At 41.8% G+C, this 25783-nt stretch overlaps 1 protein-coding gene across 1 annotated transcript; it reads left to right on the top strand.

Moving 5' to 3' along the window:
* The first annotated feature begins 331 nt into the window (after positions 1 to 331).
* On the top strand, positions 332 to 17606 carry LOC109073166 (poly(ADP-ribose) glycohydrolase-like). Its single transcript, XM_042755339.1, has 17 exons — positions 332 to 571; positions 1377 to 1483; positions 1826 to 1961; positions 2339 to 2467; positions 2986 to 3057; positions 3533 to 3604; positions 7958 to 8050; positions 11387 to 11541; positions 12061 to 12140; positions 12227 to 12287; positions 12363 to 12438; positions 12710 to 12857; positions 15058 to 15136; positions 15214 to 15322; positions 15885 to 15990; positions 17196 to 17324; positions 17412 to 17606. Exons 1-17 carry the CDS (start codon positions 443 to 445, stop codon positions 17516 to 17518), a joined length of 1788 nt encoding a protein of 595 aa, XP_042611273.1. The 5' UTR covers positions 332 to 442; the 3' UTR covers positions 17519 to 17606.
* Positions 17607 to 25783: the final 8177 nt, after the last annotated feature.

Here is a 25783-nt window from a genome sequence, read left to right as displayed (position 1 = left end):
ACAGATGCGTCCATCCAGCTGCAGTGAAAGGGCGTGCGCATGACCAAAGCCACGTTACGTAATTAATATTCATGAGACCCTGGGCCGCCCTAAGCCGCTAAAAAAATCACATTTGCATATAGTTTTAGGCCTAATAATTATACTTTTTTGATAACAATGCTAGTGATTGTGGGAAATGTAGTTTTTAATCTGTACTATTTCTGAATCCGTGGCAACTATTAAATGACTCATTCTTTGCTGATTAGGTTTTACACAAAAGTTTCCTCTAAACTTACACGCGCGATATTTAATCACCCGCTGCGCAGTGTCTGAAGGGGCAGAACGCGGCTGATCTCAGATCTGCTCTGATACAGAAAGTGGAAGTGAAGAAAACGAAAGTGATTTCTAACACTAGGAAACTTCGCGTTCGTTACCGAGCGTGTTCCGTTCTGAGGCTGAGTGGATGGACGCGGATCGGTCACCGTCACCGGAACCACCGGAAGCACCGGACGGCTCGGCTCTGGTTCTCGTGTCTGTCGCGCTCTTCCTCTTCCTCTTCTTCTGTCCGTTTGCGCTCCTGAGAGCCGCGGCGGTGCGTATCTCATATACACACAGTCTCCAGAGGCTAAATAATATACATAGGCCATAATATACATATTTAGTCTCAGTGTTGGGAAGTTACTATTAGTTAATTTAATTACAAAATAAGTGCAATTGTAATCAGTTACAGTTACTGAGAAAGCTGTGTAATTACATAACAGTTACTTATGAAAATGTTAATGATTATTACAAAGGGAGTCTGAATTTTTTTTTTCACACACAACTACAATATGAGACAGCAGTGTTTCTGTCATAGCTGTGCAGATTTGATTTCAAAAACAGTATCATAGCTATTAAACTTCTTGTTATGGTTTCTGTATTTCACCTCAGAATGATTTCAAAGAAAGTCTAATTTTGTGGTGGCTGTGCTTTAAAATTAACTTATTATAAGCCAAATTCAAGTGATGAAGGATTCTGAAAGTGTGACGGTAATCAGTGTCTGCACCGGACGCGAGCGGCGCCACTAATCCCGACAGAAAACTGCTGCTGCGTTCTGTTTATGAAGTATTTTTAGACGCAGTTAAAGTTAACGATGCCTGCTTTACATGTTTGAAAATGATTAACAGTTTAAAACATTCGACATTAAGAAAAATAATCAAATGTAATCAGTGACATTAATAAAGTAATTGAAATAGTTACACTACTTTTACATTTACATTTTAAATAGAGTAACGTGTAATCTGTAAACTATTACATTTCCAAAGTAACCTTCCCAGCACTGTTAGTCTCTATGCAGACCTTTCACTTTGGTCTTCAGTACTAAGCCCCGGCTGGAATGACTGCTGATGTTGTTGTAGAACATGACACAGTTCTGTGGGATGATGAAGATGCGGCTCTCCGTGTGGAGGATCAAATACACTCAGAGGAGCTGCTCATTCCTCAGAAGCTTTCACAGATCTTTCGCGTGAGTTTGATGGATGTAAACGTTTGCTAATATCAGGCACAACATTTTGCAAATACCTGACAGGTATGACTGAGAAAGCACACCTGAGGAGCCTCAGCCAATCAAAAACTCTCTTGAGGGCGTGGTCTTTCTGTCAGAGTCCAGTCTAAGGTGGTTGCTGGTTTAAGCTGCTTTTAGCTGGTCTAAGCCTGTTTGTTCTGGTGTGTTTTGTTGGTCGGTCTATAGAAGATCCACTGTCAAACCAGCAAAAATACCAAACAAACATTATTTATTAAAACATCTTCATTGCTCACAGCAGCTTTACAGTCGCTCTGAGGATGTGGTTTGATTTCCTCATTACAGGGCAGCAGCTGCAGCAGGGGATGATGGGAAAGGGTGTGGACCTGGTGTTTCTCTCAGTGACCTGAGGAGGGCGCCAGCGTGCAGCGGCCCGTTACCGGCCCTGAAGCCCACCGACAGCCACACGGTTCTGATCCGGGTGAGTGTCAGAGGACAGGGGCGTCACTGCTCTAAACGAACACACTCACCTGCTCAGCGCCGCTTTGGCAAACATCTGTAAATCAAAACTTAACAGCTATGAAATATCACTAATGAATGAGTGGAACACATTTAATGAAAGGGACAAACAACCTAGTTTACAATTATTAAACAAAGTGAAAACCAACAAAAGAAAAAGTAAAAAAATGATCAGCGTCCCGTGAATGTAAGTGTGTAAGGCCCCGCAGCTACTGCACACTTATTGTGATATTAGCTGCAAAATTAATTATTATATGCAAATGTTATTATAAAAGTGATAGTATTTCTGTGATTTAATGCTGAATCTGAGAGGTTGAAAGGTCTGTATGTGTTTGTCAGACTGATCTGCTGCGGCCCGGTAAAGCTCCAGAGCCACATCCATCTCCAGATCAGCTGCAGGACCGCTGGGACGACACACACGTGAAACTCCCCTGCTCCGAACACAACCTGTTCCCCACGGACCGCACGGTCACACACACACTCTCTATCACACACACACACACACACACACACACACACACACACACACTTGTTTGTTTTTGTGAAAAGTTGGGACATCCCATAAGCTTAATGGTTTATATACTGTACAAACTGTGTGCTATTGCCCTACACCAACCCTACACCTAACCCTAACCCTTACAGGAAACTATGTGCATTTTTAAAAAACACAAAGTTGTGTCCTGATATGTCACAAAAACACGCACACACACACTCATTCTCACACACACACACACACACACACACACACACACACACACACACACACACACACACACACACACACACACACACACACACTCTATCTCACACACACACACACACACACACTCACTCTCACAAACACACACACACACACACACACACACACACACACACACACACACACACACAGACACACAGGGCCCGTGATGTTTCAGTACTAATGTGATGTATTACTGTTGTCAGCTGAATTATTTGTGTGATGATGTTTGTTTGAATATTTCCAGACAGTCCAGAGCCAATGGGATTTGATCAATAAAGCGTTGAGAGTCCTGTTCAGATCTTCTCATGATGTGAAGGTGATCTTACTGCTCTCTTTTTAAGAATTACACACATGACCTATCACTTAGTTTCAGTGTGTCTTCTGTGTCAGTGTGTACATAATTAGCTATCATAGAAACACATCTGCCCTCAGAAATTAATTAAATATAACATGACGTCCCTTTGATGACACTTTGATTCAGGAACAAAGGATTAATACTTTTTAATATGAATTCTAAAAATGTGAAAAGGTTTGGTTTAATCAGTGCACATTATGGTAAATCAATATAAGTCCATGTCTTGACCTCATTAAGGTGCTGAAGTGCTGAATAAATGAATGAAAAGTGTGTTGTAGTTTTCTGGTTTTGTCCAGCTGATGGCAGCAAACATCAGTGTATGAGGAACGAAAGCAAACTCACTGCAGATCATTAGACAGAAAATACAGCTGCTGCTGCTTATTCTGACATTTATTTCAAGACTTGAACTGATTTATAAATATTTATTACTCTCTAGGATGCCATATTGAAATATAATATGGGCCAAGCGAAGGGATGGAACTTCACAGCACTAGATTCATACTATAAGGTAAAGACACTAAAGCAAAAAAAAAAAAAAAAAAGACACACACGTACACACAAAAAAAACACACACACATGCACACACACTCATACACACTCATTCACGCACAGACACGCAAAGAAAATATAATGAAAGAAGAAAATAAAAAACACACACACACACACACACACACACACACACACACACACACACACACACACACACACACACCGTAATGATCCGTTAGTGCTCCCTGTTAATGAAGCACTGCATCCTAATTAAACTCATTTGGACAGTTATTGGTGATTCAGGGTAAACACATTCATTACGCCGTCTTCGGTCATGTGACTCTCCTCCCGCTAGCATCACTAAATATTTCGCTATTGATTTGATGTTATTTATGGTACAAGTTGTCATAAAACACTTTATTTTCCTTTGAATTGTTACGACCCATCAATCAATACTTTTAATTATTTAACCCAAAGAGCCAATGTAGAAATATTGCAGAGAAATCAATACTAACAGAGCAGAATGAAGAACAGGAAGTTCAGAAGTGCGGTTCTTCTGCTTCGTGACTGTCACACACACAGCTCTCTGCTGTATTATATCTCTTTAATTGAGCCACTTATGCACTTAATGAAGTCTATTGTTATTTTCAGCTCTGTTTTTTGATTGAGTCTGGATTAATGCATCAGTTTTGTTAGTTTCCCTTCAGTAATTGCTGTGTTCAGGTTTTATGTTCAGTTCTCTGAATGAGGAGAGCAGGTTCTCTGTGTATGAACTACATCTGAACTCACTATTGTCATAAATCCCACATGGTTGAGATTTTACTAATTCACTCCCTGGAAAAAAACATTGTACATATAGTTCATTGGATGGAGATTCTTAAGTGCAGACATTACTGATAATATCATTCGAAAAGTAAATTAAACAATTTATAAGATATATTTTAAATTATTTTATTTTGCAAAGGTTCACTTAAAAAGTCGACAGTTGAAAAGTGAAGTGGTTTTTCAAGACCATTTACTACCATCTCTGACCTTTAAAAATGAATGACATTTAAATTAATGTTCAGGAATATTAGTATATATATGTCCTGCTTCCTCTTTAATACGTCACCTGATCACTCGATGGGTGTCGCTGACAGGAGAATGTGGCGGGCATATGCTAATGAGCTTGTGATGTCAATATTTTGCTGATTAGTTTCAGTAAATTAGAGTTCTGAGTTACTACTGTATCAGAGTACTTTATCTCGAATCAAAATATTCTTAATCTTTTAACTTCTTAAAAAGAGGAAGTCTCCAGATGTCAAAGGAAAGACAGTAGTAAAAAAAAGATGACACCAATTTGAGCTCTTATAAGCGCAGGATGGCTGTGCTGTCAGAATCTGATAAATATCATGGGGTCTGTCCTCCTCCTTTAGTTTATATTGGTTATTGGGCAGAGAAACTGATGGACAGCTAAGTGTTTGTTTCTGTTTTCATTTGGTTAACTCTAACCTTTACCTGCCAAACCTGGTGTCAGCTTCAGCGGTGGTTTGTTAATGATGTTCGTTTGTGCAGTAATGAGATTGTTCCTTTACTAAGATGTTTCATGAAAGGTCCCGAATGTTTCACGTTAAACGGCGACTGTGAAGATGTTTTAATTGACAGGTTCAGTTTGACGGACAGGAGGAGAGGGCGGGGCTGTGCGAGTTTGATCGACAGGTTCAGTTTGACGGACAGGAGGAGAGGGCGGGGCTGTGCGAGTTTGATCGACAGGTTCAGTTTGACGGACAGGAGGAGAGGGCGGGGCCGTGCGAGTTTGATCGACAGGTTCAGTTTGACGGACAGGAGGAGAGGGCGGGGCTGTGCGAGTTTGATCGACAGGTTCAGTTTGACGGACAGGAGGAGAGGGCGGGGCCGTGCGAGTTTGATCGACAGGTTCAGTTTGACGGACAGGAGGAGAGGGCGGGGCTGTGCGAGTTTGATCGACAGGTTCAGTTTGACGGACAGGAGGAGAGGGCGGGGCTGTGCGAGTTTGATCGACAGGTTCAGTTTGACGGACAGGAGGAGAGGGCGGGGCCGTGCGAGTTTGATCGACAGGTTCAGTTTGACGGACAGGAGGAGAGGGCGGGGCTGTGCGAGTTTGATCGGAGTTTTATGTTTGGGTTAAGTTTGGAGGGCAGGAGGCCGTGCGAGTTTGATCGACAGGTTCAGTTTGACGGACAGGAGGAGAGGGCGGGGCCGTGCGAGTTTGATCGACAGGTTCAGTTTGACGGACAGGAGGAGAGGGCGGGGCCGTGCGAGTTTGATCGACAGGTTCAGTTTGACGGACAGGAGGAGAGGGCGGGGCTGTGCGAGTTTGATCGACAGGTTCAGTTTGACGGACAGGAGGAGAGGGCGGGGCCGTGCGAGTTTGATCGACAGGTTCAGTTTGACGGACAGGAGGAGAGGGCGGGGCTGTGCGAGTTTGATCGACAGGTTCAGTTTGACGGACAGGAGGAGAGGGCGGGGCCGTGCGAGTTTGATCGACAGCGTCTGATTGTTTGTTTTCTCTCTGTACATTGCAGAGAGTCATAAAACGATTCCCGGTGACTTCAGATAGTGAAGGATCTGCTGTGTGTCAGATGTGTGTGTTTTGTTGATTTGAAGTCTCAGCTGGCTGCTGTCCCGCTCTCCGGTTTTACAAGATTACTGTTATTTATGACCTTCCTCGACTCTCGGAGTGTGTGTGTCAGTGAACATGTCATAAACTGCTGATTGGGCTGTTTGAGTCTGGAGAGCGATGGACCTGCAACTGGTGTGATTTTATGGGTGTTTGTGGTTTTCTGTTGTCTGATCGTTTGGTCGGACAGCTTTGAAGAGCGCCTGCATTTCTTCTGCTCGTTAGTGTCAAACTGTAAAAGCTCTGAAGGTCTGTCTTGACAAAATGAATTTCAGCTTGTCATGGTTCGACTGTAAATGAGAATAAAAATGCAGATGTAGTAGCTGTGTGTGTTTGTGTCTGCAGAGCAGGACAGATCAGCTTCCGATCGGAAATAACATCATTTGCCGGTTCTTGATTGATCAGCAGTTAGAGCTGAATCAAGTAGCCCATCCACCTATTTTTATGCACATTTTGAAATATTGCATAAAAAATGATGGATGGAAATGCCAGGATGTGCATAAATTCTAGAAATGCGTGTAAAAAACTTATGCATACAATTGAGAAGGATAAACTTTTCATCCTCTAACACAAAAAGTGCATAAACTACGATGTAAACACATTTACCAAATAAATTCCACCATGTGCATCGAAAAAGTCATGTGACTTTGCGCTATGTAATGGGATAACTCCACTAATCAGCGGACCAATCTCGTTCACAGCATCTGAAATGTTGTTTTGGACGTTCTGAAAAGCCTGATAAAAGTCTGTGGTCAAAGTATTTTCTGTATAAATGTCTTATACGTCTGTGTTCCCAAACAGCAGCATCCTCTTCCGAAAGCATTGACAGCATTTTCTGTGTTTCACCTGCTCACTCTGAGGCGCAAGTGATTTATCATACATGAAAATTATTATATTAAGTGGCCTTTCCTAGTATTCTTATTGATATATTGTGCCAGTTTTTTTAGGACATGACGATTTTGTTCTCTTTGACTCATTGAATCAGAAGCTCATGGTAACGGACAGTTTATCTGCGCTCTGCTGTGAAACAGATTGGTGTATGTTATGAGAAACAGTTACTGAATGTAAATGTCTGTCTCATATGAACTTTGGCCTAAAGTTTGGGGGGCAGCTGTGGCCTAATGGTTAGAGACTTGGACTTGTAACCAGAAGGTTGCAGGTTCGAGTCTCGGTGCTGGCAGGAGTTGTAGGTGGGAGGGAGTGAATGAATAGCGCTCTCTTCCACCCTCAATACTCATGACTGAAGTGCCCTTGAGCAAGGCACTGAACCCCCAGTTGCTCCCCGGGCGCTGGATATAGCTGCCCACTGCTCCGGGTGTGTGTTCACGGTGTGTGTGTGTTCACTGCTGTGTGTGTGCACTTGGATGGGTTAAATGCAGAGCACCAATTTCGAGTATGGGTTACCATACTTGACAAATGTCACGACTTTCACTTTGAACTTTCACTGATCCACAGAATGCATCTCAGTTCAGTCTGCTAGACTTGCTTTTGTTTGTGTAGTGCTTTTGCACTTTCTAGCTTCACATGGTTTTTCTTCTAAAATGAGATGTGTGTGACTGGGAATCAGTGAGGAGACTTTGAGAGACAGGAGGGATGAGGATCTGTAAGCGATTCATAATAGATTCTTCACGCGTTTAATGTGTGTTTGTTTACTCATTCAACAGAAAGTCTGTCAGTCCCAGATGATCCCAGACAGACCAGCGCCCATCTAAAGCTCTCTCTGTGTTTTTGCAGGGTCTTCAGGGATCTGAAGCTCAGCACATGTTTGGAGAGCTGCTTTCAGCGATGGCACAGCTGGCACTGAGAGCACCGCGCCTCCTTACGCAGGTACAGGACCTCAGTGAGACCCGCTCTTTTCATTTAATTCGTCTTCTCTATTCATTCTCTATTTCACTTGTCAAATGCCTTTTAATCTTTACATATATCTGTCTGTTTTGTCTCTCGTTCTTAGTTTCCCTGTTATTTGTCATTTTTTGCTCAGAGTTTGCTGCTGGACTGTTATTTTTGGCAGCAGGATTCTTGATTACACACTCATTCTCTTAGTTTATTTAGTTTCCTTCCATTTAGGCTCCACCAATGAGAACGCTCAGTCACTCATTGATTGACTGATGTAGTCTCCGCCCACTGATCCTCTACCAATGAGAACACTGATTGATCTCAGCTGAATAGCTGGATTCAAAGCTTCTCTGGTTTCTCAGTGTGTTTCTGAGAAACGTTTGAGAGCATGAGTGATGGAATCGCTGGTCTAGTGGGGTTAGCCCTTAGCCTAGCTCGTGTGCCTCCACACTTGCCATGCTTCTGTCCCCTCTCGCACCGCCGGCGTCGACATTTCGTGCGGGTAGCATCAGTAGGCGAGATAAAGCAGGCCTCAAAACACCAAGAGCCAATCTGTCCTGTGGCATCAAAAATGCAAAACGATCATATGCTCAAAAAATCAGCAATCACTTCACAGACAGCAGAGACACACGGAGCCTGTGGCAAGCCATTCAGACCATCACTGACTACAAGCCCCCACCACAGACCTGTGATGATGAGACATCCCTCCCGGATGAACTCAACCACTTTTATTCACAGTTTGAAATGCAGAATGACACACCTGTACAAAAACTGCCCATACCTCCCAACGACCAGGTGCTCTGTCTGTCTCCAGCCAATGTAAGGAAGACCTATCTAGGATTAATCCACACAAGGCTGCGGGTCCTGACGATACCTGGCCGTGTACTGAAAGACTGTGGTGCACAGCTGACAGATGTCCTAACAGATATCTTCAACACCTCACTGAGCCAGGCAGTCGTCCCCACATGTCTCAAATCCACAACCATCATACCGGTACCAAAAAAAAAATCACCTGTGTCCTGTTTAAATACAATAAAGCTCAACTTGAACTTGAACTTTTAAGGCACTCAACCAAACTCAAGTCCCTCTCTTGGTCAAGTCAAGTCAAGTCACCTTTATTTATATAGCACTTTAAACAAAAAAGATTGTGTCAAAGCAACTGAACAACATTAATTAGGAAAACAGTGTGTCAGTATTGCAAAATGACAGTTAAAGGCAGTTCTTCATTGAATTCATTGATGTCATCATGCAGCTCAGTTCAGTTTAAATAGTATCTGTGCAATAATTTGTAATCAAGTCAATGATATCGCTGTAAATGAAGTGTCCCCAACTAAGCAAGCCAGAGGCGACAGCGGTAAGGAACCAAAACTCCATCAGTGACAGAATGGAGAAAAAACCTTGGGGAGAAACCAGGCTCAGTCGGGGGGGCCAGTTCCCCTCTGACCAGACGAAACCAGCAGTTCAATTCCAGACTGCAGCAAAGTCAGATTGTGCAGAAGAATCATCTGTTTCCTGTGCTCTTGTCCCGGTGGTCGTCTGAGACAAGGTCTTTACAGGGGATCTGTCTCTGGGGCTCTAGTCCTGGTCTCCGCTGTCTTTCAGGGCTGTAGAGGTCCTTTCTAGGTGCTGATCCACCATCTGGGCTGGATACAGACTGGATCCGGGTGACTGCAGTTACCCTCTGACTTGGATACAGACTGGATCTGGTGTAATGGTGACCTCGGAATAAGAAAGAAACAGACTAATATTAGCGTAGATGCCATTCTTTTAATGATGTAGCAAGTATCGGGTGTTATGGGAAATGTTCCCGGTTCCGGTTTACCTAATTAATGCAGCCTAAAAATCCTTTAATGGATTTGGATATTAGAAGCATATTAGGGTGTTATGTGTAAGCCAGATTAAAGAGATGGGTCTTTAATCTAGATTTAAACTGCAAGAGTGTGTCTGCCTCCCGAACAATGTTAGGTAGGTTATTCCAGAGTTTAGGTGCTAAATAAGAGAAGGATCTGCCGCCCGCAGTTGACTTTGATATTCTAGATATTATCTAATTGCCAGAGTTTTGAGAATGCAGCGGACATGGAGGACTATAATGTAACAAGAGCTCGTTCAAATACTGAGGTGCTAAACCATTCAGGGCTTTATAAGTAATAAGCAAGTGTGACGAGTGGGGCGGGGCCGAGAGCCGTGGGAGCGGAGCGAGGCCGGTGGAGTGATTGGGAAATGAGCAACACCTGCTCCACTCACCGGTCTCGAGTCCCACGGAGGAGATTGGGAGGATACAAAAGAGGAGCGACGACAGTGTAACAATATAAAACTTCACAATCATGGGAAGAAGGAGGCGGGAAGCGGCAAACATTCCAATAAAACTTTAATTACAAAATAAACCCAAAACAGCGCAACAGCCCCTCACGGGCGACTGCTGTGCACAAACAAAAACCAAACACAAAAAAAAAAAACAGGCCTGGTCCTCTCTCGTCCTTCACTGTCGTCGATTATTGTCTCCTTCAGCTGGAGATCAGGACGAGCAACAATGAAATCTGCTGCCTGTTTTTATTTAGAGTTGCAGTCTTCAGAAACTCGACCGGAATCATGTTAGTAGCCTGATTTAAATGAGTTTTATTTTCAGTGGACCAGCATGGTCAGATCACATGACACGCCAAAAGTACCGCGTTTATTTTCATAAGCTCCCTGTTATTGGACATGTTCATCCATGGAGACCTTTTAATCATGCTTGACTGAGAATAGTGTGCTTCTATGATGGCATCTGTAAACACAAACTACTGCTTTATTTGTTCATCAGTGAACACTGTGTGATTTAACTCATAACTCTTATCCCTTTAATGTGATGAATTCCAATAAACAGCAGAACTTCTGCTCCATCTCTCGATAACTGTACATCTCAGATGGGATTTTCTAGCTGGACACTAATATTGTGGAGTTTGTTCATCTGTGCTTTATGTGTTGTTATTATGGCCATCTCCATTTGTCTTTAAATGCTTTAACACTCTTGTACTCTTGTACTCTTTTTGCTTTCACTCAGTGAATGTTTGATTAGATTTGACTTTACATAAGAAAAACACACAGTACTCATATTTTAAGTACAATTTCTCTGCACATTTTTACACCCCTGACTTGTTAATGTAGTAAAGTAAACATTTCCAAGATTGAAAATACTCTAGAGATAATGAACTAAAGAACTGAAGTAAAGCCATGGAGTAAAAGTTGTTGTGTTGCTCATAAAGGTCAGTGCAGTCAAGAGCATTTCCGGAGGTGTTCTCATGTGTTTGTGTTGATGAAGAGGCTGTGTTTATGTCTCTGTGTGTTCAGCCGATCCCGCTGTTGAGGACGCAGCGCTGTCGATCCATCACACTGTCTCAGGAGCAGGTCTCCTGTCTGCTGGCAAACGCTTTCTTCTGCACCTTTCCTCAACGAAACTCTCACCAGACGGAGTTCAGCAACTATCCTGACATCAACTTCAGCAGGTGCGCATCAAGCACATCGCAAACCAGTGAAGAACATCATTAGTATCTGAAACGAGTGAGCCGATGATCAGAGATTACTAATGACAGCTCTTTACAAGACTGCACTGAAATATGACCCTGCATACCTTATTTCAGTTATATTATAGGAGGTTTGTTCCACTGAGCTTAGTGTCAAGTAAGCAGACTTTTCTTATTGCATTTGGTCTACTTTTCTGCTAGTTATTTTGAGCAAAGAAACCGAGTAGCTGACTGAAGATTACACAACTGCAGAGTAAGGAATAACCCAGTAAAACATATATGTGTGACGTGACACCAGGTTTCTCAGAGAGGCGTTTGGCAGGAATCGCTCCAGTGTTTCTGTGAGTGTAAGCTGTTGTAGATCTCATGCATGAGCACATTCAGACTTCATCATGCAGGTTTGATGTCAGCGATTAGAGCTTGTCTGTCTCGAAATACACAAAAAGTGACTTTGACTGTCATTTATGAATATGAAATATTAGTCCAGTCTGTGTTTTGTAGGTTGTTTGAAGGTTCGTCCCAGACAAAGCAGGAGAAACTCAAAACGCTCCTGTGCTACTTTAGACGGGTCACGCAGCAGAGTGAGTTTGGCTTCTCTGCACATCACACACTCATTAATTCACGGATCATGATTAATGTTATTTGTTGTGTGTTTTGTCGATCCGAGGGCCGACCGGTCTCATAACATACACCAGACAGTGTCTGCAGCGCCTGCCCTCCTGGTCAAGGTGAGATCCATCTTCACACACTCCACAGCGATTCGCTTCCCACAGGCCAATAAACACTCTTTATCTGGGTTTTAGTTCAGAAAAGCAGTTCGGCAAGCTTCACATCAGCTGTGAGGGAAGCATAGAGGACCAGGGCTACGGCATGCTGCAGGTGACACTCACAGTTCACACTAGAACAAGACATTACGTATTGAAGAAAATCAACACCGTTCACTTTGCATTGTCCCATCCCTAACTCTAACCTTACCTTCATTACTGTAATGCAGAAAAGAAATCCTGTTCTCTGTATTTTGATGTATTTTTTATTATTCTCTGATTCTCTTTACTGATACGGAGATTCTTAAACTCCAGAAGCTCCTGCTGATGTAATTCTATTGTGAAATATGACCTGGACATGCTGTTGGTGTGTGTGTTTTCTGCAGGTGGACTTTGCCAACCGATTCGTTGGGGGTGGGGTGACTGGTTCTGGTCTGGTTCAGGAGGAAATCCGGTTCCTGATAAACCCAGAGCTCATTGTCGCTCGGCTCTTCACTGAAGCGCTGAATGATAACGAGTGTTTGATCATCACAGGTAGACACACACACACACACACACACACACACACACACACACACACACACACACACACACACTCACACAGTGTGTCAGAGTCTGTCAGAGACTCCAGCATCATTTACTGAAGACTCTTCAGAAATACAGACCAAGGACAGACTCTCTGCAGCTCCTCCTGAAGGTCACCTGAGGAGGAATTCTTCCCAGCAGGAATGCATTTATCTCATTTCCTTTCCAATAAAGACAATGAGCTTATCTTCAGAGGAGCTGCTCTTTTTATGCCGGATCGATGGCTGGATGGCCGCTGCGCTGTCGGGATTCTCTTATTTGGTTTGCTGGAGCTCTTGTGGCTCGGCCGTCGTGGGGATGACGTGATGATTGGCGGAGCTGCGTGATGTTCGGGACGATCCTGAGACCAGTGTTTCAGAGGAGTCTGACACTCCAAACGCTCTCTGCTTCACAATGACTGTTTTCAAACAGGTTTCCTGAACATTTGCCCGTCCTCAGTCTTCAGGACAAAACAATACTGAAAAAGTTAGGGATGCAACGGATGTTGAAAAAGTTAGGGATGCACCGGATGTTCGGCAACCAAAATTATTCAGCCAGAAATGGCAAAAAAAAAGCACTTTAGGTGTTCAGCTGAATAGGTGAAACGACAGAATAAATTGTACTGGACAATGATATTTTTGGTGAGGCGCACTCTTTATAATAGAAAACATGTTTGCAGTGTAGAAGCATTTAAAACTATCCAAGACACAAAAGTCATTACAAGCACGACAGCGAGAGACTGTTTAGTGCTGCATCGCATGTCTCTGATGAGAAGAGGAAGAGGTGGCTGTGGCTAGTTACTTCATGATGATTGAATTCACGAAATGGCCTTAAACAGTTAGTAAATAAACTGCAGAACGTTCTGTTTTCTAATACAGTATTCTGACAGCGATGACGAGCTCGTTAACCAGGGTTCAAATCCCAAAGCGCCAGGGAAATCTGCACTGAAACAGTGTTACTTGTCAGCTGCTCATTAACATTTTTATCAGTTTTTACAAGGCATGTGACAATGTGATACGTGTGACAAACATCTTTCCAAATTCGCAGAGAATCATTTAGAAATCTGCTGTTATCAACAAAAAGAAGCACTGAGATCTTTCTGCGGGTTTCTGCCAAAATAAAAGCTCCATCAACATTCATAGTTGTTAGTATTGTAATTTTACTGTTCTTCTGTAAAATACAATAAAAAAATAAGACGATGATGATAAAAATTCTAAATTTTAGGGAAGTCGTGGCCTAATGGTTAGAGAGTCGGACTTGTAATCCAAAGGTTGCGAGTTCGAGTCTCAGGCTGGCAGGGATTGTAGCTGGGGAGAGTGAATGTACATGCGCTCTCAATACCACGACTGAGGTGTCCTTGAGCAAGGCACCGGACCCCCAACTGCTCCCCGGGCGCCGCAGCATAAATGATACCCGCTGCTCCGGGTGTGTGTTCACGGTGTGTGTGTGTGTGTGCACTGCTGTGTGTGTGCACTTTAGATGGGTTAAATGCAGAGCACGAATTCCGAGTATGGGTCACCATACTTGGCTGAATGTCACGTCACTTTCACTTTCAAAATTACAACAGCTCTATTAATTTATGTATTATAACAATTACACTGTGTTAAAATCTGTAATATTTTCTGTTTCAAAGAAGGCTCCTGCTCAGCGAGGCATTTATCTGTACAGTAAAAAATACAAAAACAGTAATATTGTTGCTGTGTGTTCAGTTTTTCTTTTTTGTCTTTAGCCAATCACATGCCTGATTCAAGAAGGGGGTTTCAAAACTGGCCAATAAAAATATTTTTATTTAACTTAATCATTTTAAGTTAAATTGTACATTGTTGGTATAATGTCTGCGAGAATGTTAAAAAGTATTTTTAAAATATTTTGTAATTTATTTTTCTGCGAAAAGCAAGACAAAATCGTAAAAAGCACATTTTGGATATTTAATTCATGCAATGGGGAAAAATTGGTGCAAAATACATGGGAGTAAAAAACCATGAAAAAACGTGTTCAGTATTTGGCCTTCGGCCCAGTGTAGAAACAGAGTCAAGTGACAGTGCTTTATACAATACAGATTCTTTCAAAGCAGATTGTTAATGTTGTATTCTGAAGTTCAGGTTCAGCTGTAAAGCAACTGTCATTATTCAGCGCGTGTATGAGTGTAATGCTGTTCTGATGTTCACAGGTGCAGAGCAGTTCAGCAGATACTCGGGATACTCGGATAGCTTCCGCTGGGAAGGAGACCATGATGACCAGACGCCGAGGTGCGCACAGTGAGCTCTGAGTGTGTTTTTCTGTTGTCTGTTTCTCAGAGACGCTGATGCTGTGTTTGTGTCTGCAGGGACGAGTGGCAGCGCAGATGCACCGAGATCGTGGCTATAGATGCCCTGCATTACAGTCAATTCCTGGAGCAGTTTCGCCCTGAAAACATGAGCAGAGAACTTAACAAGGTCACCATAAAGCTTTGCACTTCATCTGAACAATCAGAGATGAAACCACTGAGCAGGCCTGAGCAAACCTCCTTTAACCCTGTGACTCGGGTTAGCAGCTGGTAAACTGCTCGGGTTTAGTTGCCGTGGTGGGTTTGTACATTATTAATGCGAGTGGATGAGCAGGAGGCGTCTGTTTCTGCTCTTTGATGTGGCACTTTGATCAGCATTGCATCCCTCGCTTTACTGGAAACTTTAATTGACGTTTAATTTCAAACCTAATGAATGACAACTCCATATTTGTATTGTTGTGTACGAACAGACTGAAGCATTCATGAATGATTGTGGACTGTAGAGCTGTTCATTAAGAATAAAGTGTGAACGAATCTGCTGCAGACACTCGATATCACTGATGCATGAGGGACAGTAATAAAAATAATAATACAGTTCCTTACAAATGCAGCGAAGATGTTGAGGACGGATCTGCTCGCTCATAGATCAGTGTTAGTGTGAGGGCTAGTTAGGTTAGGGACGGATTAGTTAGTGTTGCCTGCCCATTGATGTGCCTCTGTCCATCCCTCAGGCCTTCTGCGGGTTCGTGCGTCCAGGAGTCCAGCCGGAGAATCTGTCAGCCGTCGCAACAGGGAACTGGGGCTGCGGAGCCTTCGGCGGAGACAAGCGTCTCAAAGGTGCGACGAGATCTCAAACACCTGAAATAAAAAGTTACCATGTGAACATCACTAAACCCCAAATGAAAGTAAAACACTATGAGTCACTGATGCCTTCACACACACGGCCCTCTTCCTCAGACTGAGAACAGAAGCAAAGAGAGTGAAGAAGAGCATTTGTGTTAATATACGATTGTTTTGTTTTGTTAACGTGTGTGTGTCTGTGTGTGTGTGTTTGCGTGTCTGTGTGTGCGTGTCTGTGTGTGTCTGTGTGTGTGTGTGTGTGTGTATGTGTGTGTGTATGTATGTCTGTGCCTGTGTGTGTGTGTGTGTGTGTGTGTGTGTGTGTGTGTGTATGTGTGTGTGTATGTATGTCTGTGTGTGTGTGTGTGTGTGTGTGTGTGTGTGTGTGTGTGTGTGTGTGTGTGTGTGTGTGTGTGTGTCTGTGTGTGCGTATCTGTGTGTGTGTCTGTGTGTGTCTGTGTGTGTGTTGTGTGTGTGTCTGTGTGTCTGTGTGTGCGTGTGTGTGTGTGTGTGTGTGCGTGCGTCTGTGTGTGTGTGTGCGCGCATGTCTGTGTGTGTGTCTGTGTGTGCGTATCTGTGTGTGTGTGTGTGTGTGTGTGAGTGCGTGTGTGTCTGTGTGTGCGTATCTGTGTGTGTGTCTGTGTGTGTGTGTGTGTGTGTGTGTGTGTGTGTGTGTGTGTCTGTGTGTGCGTATTTTTTTTTTTTTTTTTTTTTTTTTGTGATGGTATGTATGTAAGTGCGTGTGAGTTTGTGTGTGTGAGTTTGTGTGTGTCTGTGTGTGTGTGTGTGTGTGTGTTTGTGTGTTTTTGTGTGTGTTTTTGTGTGTGTGTGTGTGTGTGTGTGTGTGTCTGTGTGTGCGTAGTGTTTGTTTGTGTGTGTTTTTTGTGTGTGTGTGTGTGTGTGTGTGTGTGTGTGTGTGTATGTATGTCTGTGTGTGTGTGTGTGTGTGTCTGTGTGTGCGTATCTGTGTCTGTGTGTGTGTGTGTGTGTGTGTGTGTGTGTGTGTGTGTGTGTGTGCGTGCGTCTGTGTGTGCGCGCATGTCTGTGTGTGTGTCTGTGTGTGTGTGTGCGCGCATGTCTGTCTGTGTGTCTGTGCGTGTTGGTGTGTGTGCGCGCGTGTCTGTGTGTGTGTGTGTGTGTGTGTGTGTGTGTGCGTCTGTGTGTGTGTGTGTGTGTGTGTGTGTGTGTGTGTGTGTGTGTAGCTGTGCTGCAGATGATGGCGGCTGCGGAGGCGGAGCGTGATCTGATGTACTTCACGTTTGGCGATGCAGATCTGGTCAAAGATGTCCTTCATATACACAAACTGATCTCAGACACACACGCCACTGTAGGTAAGAGACACACACACACACACACTCTCTTCTGGAATCAAATGTTGTTTGTGCAGTGTGTTCATGTTTCTCGGTTGTTTCTTGTAGGATCTGTGTTCAGGTTGTTGCTGCAGTATTATGAGTGTGTGTGTAAGAAAACTACAAGAAGCAGACCCCAGAAAACACTTTACAGCTTCCTCTCTGAGCTCCTCTGACCTCTGACCCCAGCGGCTTGGGCACACGGGGCTGTTTTCTGCTCTCAGACGTCGCTGTATGTGCCTCAATAAAGCTGTTTTAAATGTCTGTGGGCTGTTTGTGGTGTTTCCGTGTGTGACTGTACCCAGGGCAGATGAAAGCGTGGCCCCGCTGGGCTCCGTATTGACCAGGCTGCTCGTGAACACAGTCTTTGTAGCGTACGGATTTCAAACGCACATCTGTGCTCGCCGTGCTGGGCTTCTCTCTCTTCTGCTCCCTGAATGAGTTTGACCTTTGAAACAACGAGCTCAGCTCAGCCACAGAAACAGACGGGTTCAGTCATTACCTCTTCGAGAGTTCCTGCCAGATGCAGCCTTCATGCCGTATTTGCATCGTTCAGTTCAACAATTTCATTCAAATCAATTAAACTAATGGTGTGGATTTAATGCTGCATGACATCTAGTTCCGTAATGTTTTATCCTGAATGTTTTTATTAAACAAAATAAATTCAATTAAAATTCCTATTTTGATTAAAATTCCCATAAAGAATTGTGTAACTAGTCAGCTAATCAAAATTAAAAGAGAATGAATTGTGCAGTAATTCAAGAATTTGGAAATAATTCAAACAACAAATAAAATTACTTTTTGTTTGCATAAACACTAAAACAATAACATTTCCAATGATGTCCAGATTTTAAATAACAACATAACTGACAACAGTTTAACTAATAACATACAAAATGTTCAAATAAAACTTTGAAAAGGTTTCATAAAATGGTAGATCTCACATTTCAGCCTTTAAACAAAGAAAAGGGTTAAGTCAAAATTATAATAAATTATCATATGTATTTTATCTGCTCCATAAATGATTCTAGATAACATCTTAATTGTTTTAAAGTGTAGAATCCATATAAGCTTGTTTTTAATCAACGTGTCAAAATTTACAGCAGATTTGGTCTGTGTTCTGTCCAGTCAGAAACTGCACACAGACTAAATGTAATGTAATCCACTCTCTGACAGCAGGTGGCGCTGATGGAGCAGCAGAATTACACACTGCACAAAGCAGCATTGCGATTAAAACACTGCTTTATTAGGGATTTACATGGAGCGAAGATGAAAACAAAATGACCTTAAAACTTTGCTTTACGCTGGATAGTTTTTATTTATCCTGAGTTGTTCAAATCGTAGGAACTGAATACGGTTATAATGATATTTAAAATATAAAACGGTAATACTAACCGGAATTTTATCAAGATTTATCCTTAAACCAGTAATCTTCCATCCCTACACTATATGAACTAGTTCAGATCACTCTGTTCACTACACTGTATTTAACTGGTGTTAGTCAGTGTGTCCTTGTATCTTACACCTTTAACCCTATAATGCAGGATGAACTCTTCAGGAATGACGCAGAAGACCCCCTTGTAGTTCTTGTTTGAAGCTTAGTTTTAGTTATAAGTATAGTCTCAAGAGAGGCAATTATAACAATAAAATCTGTTATTTTATTGGTTACAATACAAAGCAGTTAATGCAAAAATAAAACAAAAAAAATCAGCTAAGTTACAGGTTCTGTAATCAAACTCTAAGCAGCAATATTGGATTATTTTGTTTGTTAGGTTTCATTGAAGTTTATTGAAGGATGCATCTGAAGAGTAGCTTACACCTCAGACCTTATATACTACTTTTTGGGTAATTCCTATTAACATAAATTAATCATCATATTAGTCATCATTTGTTCAATGTCTTGTATGATCCAGTCTTCCTGTTGTAGGTGTATTAGTCATTGTAACTCATACTTAATAAGGTGGTGGTCTTTCCTCTGTCACTTACATTGCTGTCTGCGTCTTGCACTCTTCCTCTTCTTCATCGTAGTCTTCGTCGGGCTCACCTCCGCTCTCTTCACCCCTGTGTACCCTCTTGTTAACCTTTGTGGTTGATTATATAGCATCAAGCTCATAAGTCTTCCTTTCACAACTGTTGCTTACTCATCCTAGCAAAGCAAATATTGCAAGTGCAAGCATCTTTGTATCAAAGCATATATGGCATTAACCTTAAAACAAGCAAATAACATAACAAAGAAACAGGCAAATATCAATACAATTATCCATATCCAAAACACTGGATTGTGGAAAAAAAAATAACAACAGATAAATTACAGATACACCTTTAATAAAAGTTAATAAGTTAAGTGTGTGTGAACAGAAGAGGAGTGACACCACATTGAACTGCAGTGTTTTATTTCCACACTCGTCCGTTGGCAGTGGCTCTGCCTTTCTCTGGCTCAGAGTTCAAAGCAGCAGCTGTTTGTTCATTTTGTGGGGTTTTGGTCCTTGATCATGTTAAAGATGAGTTTGATTTAATCTGCACACATCTGCTGGAGAAACAACACTTGAGAAAGGGTTCTTGTGAGCTACTGAGCATGACAGCACTGGAACAGGCATTGTGGGTAATATAGACGTGATGTCAGGCAAACCAAGCTGTCAGTGTGTGACAGAAGAGGCTCACAGTGCTGCTCCATGACCAGACGTCAGGAAACACATGCCTACGGGCCTCACGGTGCAGCTCCGCGATCAGGCCCTCTGTCCATCAGCAGCAGCTCCAGGCTCTTGAAGCCGCAGCACGCCGCTCATTACTGAGCTGTCAGACAGAACGACCCGCCGGGAGGAGGTCAGTCACTTCAGGCCCTGTTTCTGCACAATACACAATTCAGAGAAACAAAACACACTGCTTGTGAGGGTAAAATCATGATATCCAGATGATTACAATGCAACTATTTGCATGCAGTGTTATTGGTGATGCATTACAAGTGACTCGATTTATGCAATCAGATTACTTTTTTCAAGTAACAAATAAACCATAATTTTTAAATTAAAAAAAATATGAGTAATATAGTATTATTTCCCATAAAAAGTAACTAATGCAATTAGTTACTTTTTTAGGGAGTAACGCAATACTGTAAGACATTTTTGAAAGTAACATTCTCAAATGTTTGCATGCAATCAAGATACTTAAAAGAATACCAAAGAAAGTGCATGTGATATGGTATTATCATGGTCACATGCAAATACATGTTTCTGTCGAGGCACTTACTGTGTGTTTGCTCAGTGTTTGCAGCCGTCTCTGCTGTTTGGATTCTCTGCTCTGTCTGACATCAAGCCTGAGTCGTGAATTATTTTGTATCGTTTAATAAGTGATTCCTCTCTCTCGTGTCTTTACTGATGATCATGTTTTTCCTCATCTTCTGAGGGCCTCGGGACGACAAACATTCATTTCCTTTCATCAGACAAATAGACAAAAAGATTTTCAAATGGATGCTGAAGATCTGCTGGGAATTCTGATTCCTGAAGGGCAGAAATACCCAATGAGTTCCGTTTCTTTATTTTGCATTAATTCAGTTTCTGCTGCATTTGAAGTGCAAATGTGAGTCTAAACGCAAGATTCTATTCAGGTCATACAGCTGAAAATAGATTGCAGATCTGCTTCATTGCAGCCTTCATAGGGACTGAAATGATTCCATTTATCTGATTATTTTCACAGCAGTGTTTCCACCTAATCAGGACCAGCTTTGACTTCAGCAGCTGAGATGGAGTAATGAAGGGAAGCTGGAGCTCATTATTGGTTCCTCCTGAGTTTCGTCTCGCAGATCAGTGATTCTCGGCTCTCTGTTCAGTTGTTTTGAGTCAAGATAACTGCTGACAAACAGAAGCTAGATGTGCGTTTGATGCAGTAAATCACAGCCAGAGATGCCTGACATCCAGTTCACATTGTAGATGACTGAATGGATGGATGTTGGTAAGCAAACAGATGTAAGAAAGAATGGTCTGTTATCAGTGTGTCAGTGCTGAGTCCCGGACAGACAAAAAGAGGTCAGCAAGGCCCTTCACTCCTCAGACGGCTCTCTTTGGAAGCTGAGATTGACCGACTGTGTGCTTTCAGGAGAGTTTTAATGGTTTGTAAATAAAGGGCATAAATGCAGCACACTGTAAGCAGTCATTGTGTCCCGTGTTCGCATGGCTGAACCTCCTTTGAAGATGTTAACCACACAAAACCGCTCCGATTCCACAAGATCCTGACGTCATCTGTGAGTTTGTCTGGAGACGGAGAGAATCTTGCAGAAATAAAGCTTTTCTCTGTGGCTCCATGGGAAATCTGATAGACTTAACATGCAGATCATATGAAATGCTTGAGATCTGACTGTTAGAAACATTAATGAGAGAATGTGTGATTTATTCTTGTTTGGGTCCCATTTTACTTTGTAGAAACAATCTCTTCACTAGCGCTAGGAAAACAGAACCGATCCTATTTTTATTTTCATGATATTCAGCTCTGTTATAAACAGTTAACTTGTGAATCCCTGTCAGATACTCAAATGCTATCATCCAGCTCTAATCTGCTGAAAGCATAAAGATATGAACATATTATAAACATTACACATGATGATTTTCTGTAGAACAGCTTTGAAACCTTGTGCAATGAGAAAAGAGCGATACAAATGAAACTGAATGGACCTGAGAGGCCGTGACTGAAACTAAAACAACAAAAGATGAGTTTTGCACCAAAAGCAGTTAAAGTTGGGTATTATTCAAGCTGAGCTACGTCCGAACTGACTGCACTGTTTTATATATAATTATTTTCTATTCTTAACTGTTTTAATTCATTTTAAATCACTTTTTAAATAATTTTAAAAGTTCTTAAATTCCTTTTTTTATTGTTATAATTTTTCATGATTATTTTAATTCCATTTATGTAAAGCACTTTGAATTACCATTGTGTATGAAATGTGCTATATGTCATGTTATGGCTTTAGGCATCATAGCAGCAGAGGTTAGTAAAAGTTTTGTTGCTAAAGTCATGTATATTGTTTGTCTCGTGACTGTATTCTTGATGTTGGATACTCGCAGCCGTGAGCCGATCGGTCCAGCAAACGGCCCGCAGCTCTGGAACCCTTTGCTGGGCACATGCAAATTGCTTATTTATCTAAAATCAGCAGATATGCTGCTTTCTGCCTGCATTCTGCATCTGTTCATGAGCTTCAGTTTCACAGAGTGTGTATGAAGTGCTGGAGATTTCACAGAAGTACAGAGCAGATCTCATGTGTTCTCTCTGAATTAGTCTGCTTCACCTGGGCTAAACTGTGAGGAAGATGTTTTTATTTTTGTGTTGAACCGCTGGCTGTGTTCCTGAGCTGGCCTTCGCATTAGGGTTGATATAAATTTGGAGATGGCCGTCAGACAGCTGGAAGAAAACGCAGCTGACCTTTAACTCCAAATAACAGCCTTGAACAGAAGCAGTTTTAGTATGATGAATGGCAGATGTAATCACATATATCAACAGTGTGCTGCCATTTCTAACCCGTTTATCTCATAAAGCGGCCTGAAGAGGTCTGGACCCGTCCACAGAAACCGATTGTTACAACTCTCACTTTACTCGATTGTTTGTCATTCGTGAGTTATGGTTTGATGGCATTTGTTGTCTGTTTTCTGTTCATCTCTATCATCTCTGCCTTCATTCAGTTCAGTTTTTAGTGTAAGGAGATGAAATGCATGAGGATTATTGTTCCCGCAGCTCTCGCTGTGCTGTAGATTTGAGAAAATGGTTCTGCAGACTCATGTCGTTTGACGAGACTTTACACTACAGTTTGGGAGTCCAGAGCTTCATTAGGGAGAAGGACGGAGCTCCTCCGACTTGCCGTGTTTTCAGTATCATCAGCAAACGCGTCTCAGTTCCCCGGCCAATTAGACTCTTAAATCCATGTGTGAGAGGAAGACGAGTATGACATCTTCCTCAGAAATGCCAGCACAGTCATTATGAGAAGCACTTTATAATAAAAACATTTTCTGCTCTTCTCTTTAATTGAAAGATTTTGTGAACGAGGGAACAGTGCTGTCGAGTTGAGAATGTCAGGAGCTGAAAACTGATTCCACGTCAGGGAAATACTTCATCTGCTTCATTCATCAAATCTCTCTGTTTTAGGAGATTATTTCTTGGTTTTCATGTTGATCAGTTTTATCAGTGTGTTAAAGTTTAAACCTACTTGAATTACACAGACAATGAATAAACGCTGATCTGCAGTGGAAGAGTTTAACAGAAGCAGTCCATGTCCATCTGAATATGGATGCATCAGAAATGTCAGGAGTTTGACTGAAATCGCCAGCTGACGTCTGATTGGCTGCTGCAGTTGACTTGGTGTCACGTGTGCAAACATAACACATTCATTTGATGTTAAACACGCACAGTACAGCTAAACTATACTATACATTCACGACTAATGTTCTGCTTTATGTGTTATGTGTTACTAATGTGTTATGTTTGCACACCGGGACAAGACCACAGGAAACAGATGATTCTTCTGCACAATCTGACTTTGCTGCAGCCTGGAATTGAACTGCTGGTTTTGTCTGGTCAGAGGAGAACTGGCCCCCCGACTGAGCCTGGTTTCTCCCTAAAGTTTTTTCTCCATTCTGTCGCCGATGGAGTTTTGGTTCCTTGCCGCTGTCGCCTCTGGCTTGCTTAGTTGGGGACACTTCATTTACAGCGATATCTTTGACTTGATTGCAAATTATTGCACAGATACTATTTAAACTGAACTGAGCTGCATGATGACATCACTGAATTCAATGATGAACTGCCTTTAACTGTCATTTTGCATTATTGACACACTGTTTTCCTAATTAATGTTGTTCAGTTGCTTTGACGCAATCTTTTTTGTTTAAAGTGCTATATAAATAAAGGTGACTTGACTTGACTTTATTTTCTGAGTTATAGTTGTGAACTAATCAAGACTTGTTCACTTTGAATGGATCACAAATGTGATCAGACATTTGCACTAATGTCTTCCTGTCCAGCTGCTTTCTTCTTTCTGTCAGTGTTTGCCATTGTGTGTGGAACACACTAAATAAAGTGTAGCAATTTATTTATGCTGATGATTTACAGACAATGAAAGTAGAACCAATAATGTCTCAAAAATGTCACTGTGCATGTGTGTGTGTGTGTGAGTGTGTGTGTGTGTGTGTGTGAGTGAGTGAGTGTGAGTGTGTGTGTGTGTGTGTGTGTGTGTGTGTGTGTGTGTGTGTGTGTGTGTGTGTGTGTGTGTGTGTGCATGCATGCGTGTGTATGTGTGTGTGTGTGTGTGTGTGTGTGTGTGTGTGTGTGTGTGTGTGTGTGTGTGTGTGTGTGTGTGTGAGTGTGAGTGTGGGTGTGTGTGTGTGTGTGTGTGTGTGTGTGCATGCATGCGTGTGTATGTGTGTGTGTGTGTGTGTGTGTGTGTGAGTGTGTGTGTGTGTGTGTGTGTGTGTGTGTGTGTGTGTGTGTGTGAGTGTGAGTGTGTGTGTGTGTGTGTGTGTGTGTGTGTGTGTGTGCGCATGCGCATGTGTGTGTGTGTGTGTGTGTGTGTGTGTGTGTGTGTGTGCGTGTGTGTATATGTGTGAGTCCCTGTAAACCATGGAAACCAAACCTGCGTGTTTTCTTTCTTCATTCTGTGAGCATTCACTGGCTCACTCTGTTTGGCTCTCATTTAGGCCTTTATCAGTAATGCAATAAAATCCAGTTTATTTACTTATAATTTATTTATTTTTGATTTATACATATTTCATACAACATAATTTACTGACACAACACATTAACATAAAGTAACATGGCAAACAAATAAATTATACATGAGTAAAATGCACAGAACTTACAAAATACATTTAATGAGCAAGCATGAAGATAATCATGAGACAGTAAAAAGTGAATACAGCAGAGATCATTACATGCTATAAATAACAAACAAGTTAAACAAAAACCAAGCCAGTATTTATTCACATACATCTGTTCCTGTGAGTCAGGAGTTCATATTGATGATTATTATTAGTGCATATGTCTCTCGTGCAAATATCTACATCACAGCCTTTAACTTATTGCACTTTAACTGAATTTATTGCACATTTCAAAGTATAGATTTAAAATCCCTATGTTTATGATGTTTGAGCATACAAAATACATATCCACTCTAATAAGCACAGTGCATCTAAACAAGTATTTCTACACACAGTCTGTGCTTTCACACAGATATTCACATTCATATGCAGTTGCTTTAAGGTTAATCTCTTTAAATGCATAATTTATTGTACTATGTAAAGTATATGTATATTTACATGAGTGTGTTTGACTAGTTGTGGAGATTTTAGCAATATTACTTTTACTTAAAGTGTGCTTTTATAGACTACATATATACAATGTATATATATATATATATGTGTGTATAAATACATGCCAGTATATAGTCTACAGTATGTATGTAAGGG

Source organism: Cyprinus carpio, unplaced genomic scaffold (genome assembly GCF_018340385.1).
Source record: "Cyprinus carpio isolate SPL01 unplaced genomic scaffold, ASM1834038v1 S000006674, whole genome shotgun sequence".
Taxonomy (NCBI): domain Eukaryota; kingdom Metazoa; phylum Chordata; class Actinopteri; order Cypriniformes; family Cyprinidae; genus Cyprinus; species Cyprinus carpio.
Note: the sequence above shows the minus strand (reverse complement) of the source record. Positions and strands in the feature narration are given on the sequence as shown.

Coding starts and splice junctions, on each gene's coding strand:
- LOC109073166 (XM_042755339.1), top strand. CDS start 443: ATGGACGCGGATCGGTCACCGTCACCGGAACCACCGGAAGCACCGGAC. Junction 11,542..12,060: donor CCTGACATCAACTTCAGCAG/GTGCGCATCAAG, acceptor TGTGTTTTGTAG/GTTGTTTGAAGGTTCGTCCC. Junction 12,288..12,362: donor CGCCTGCCCTCCTGGTCAAG/GTGAGATCCATC, acceptor TCTGGGTTTTAG/TTCAGAAAAGCAGTTCGGCA.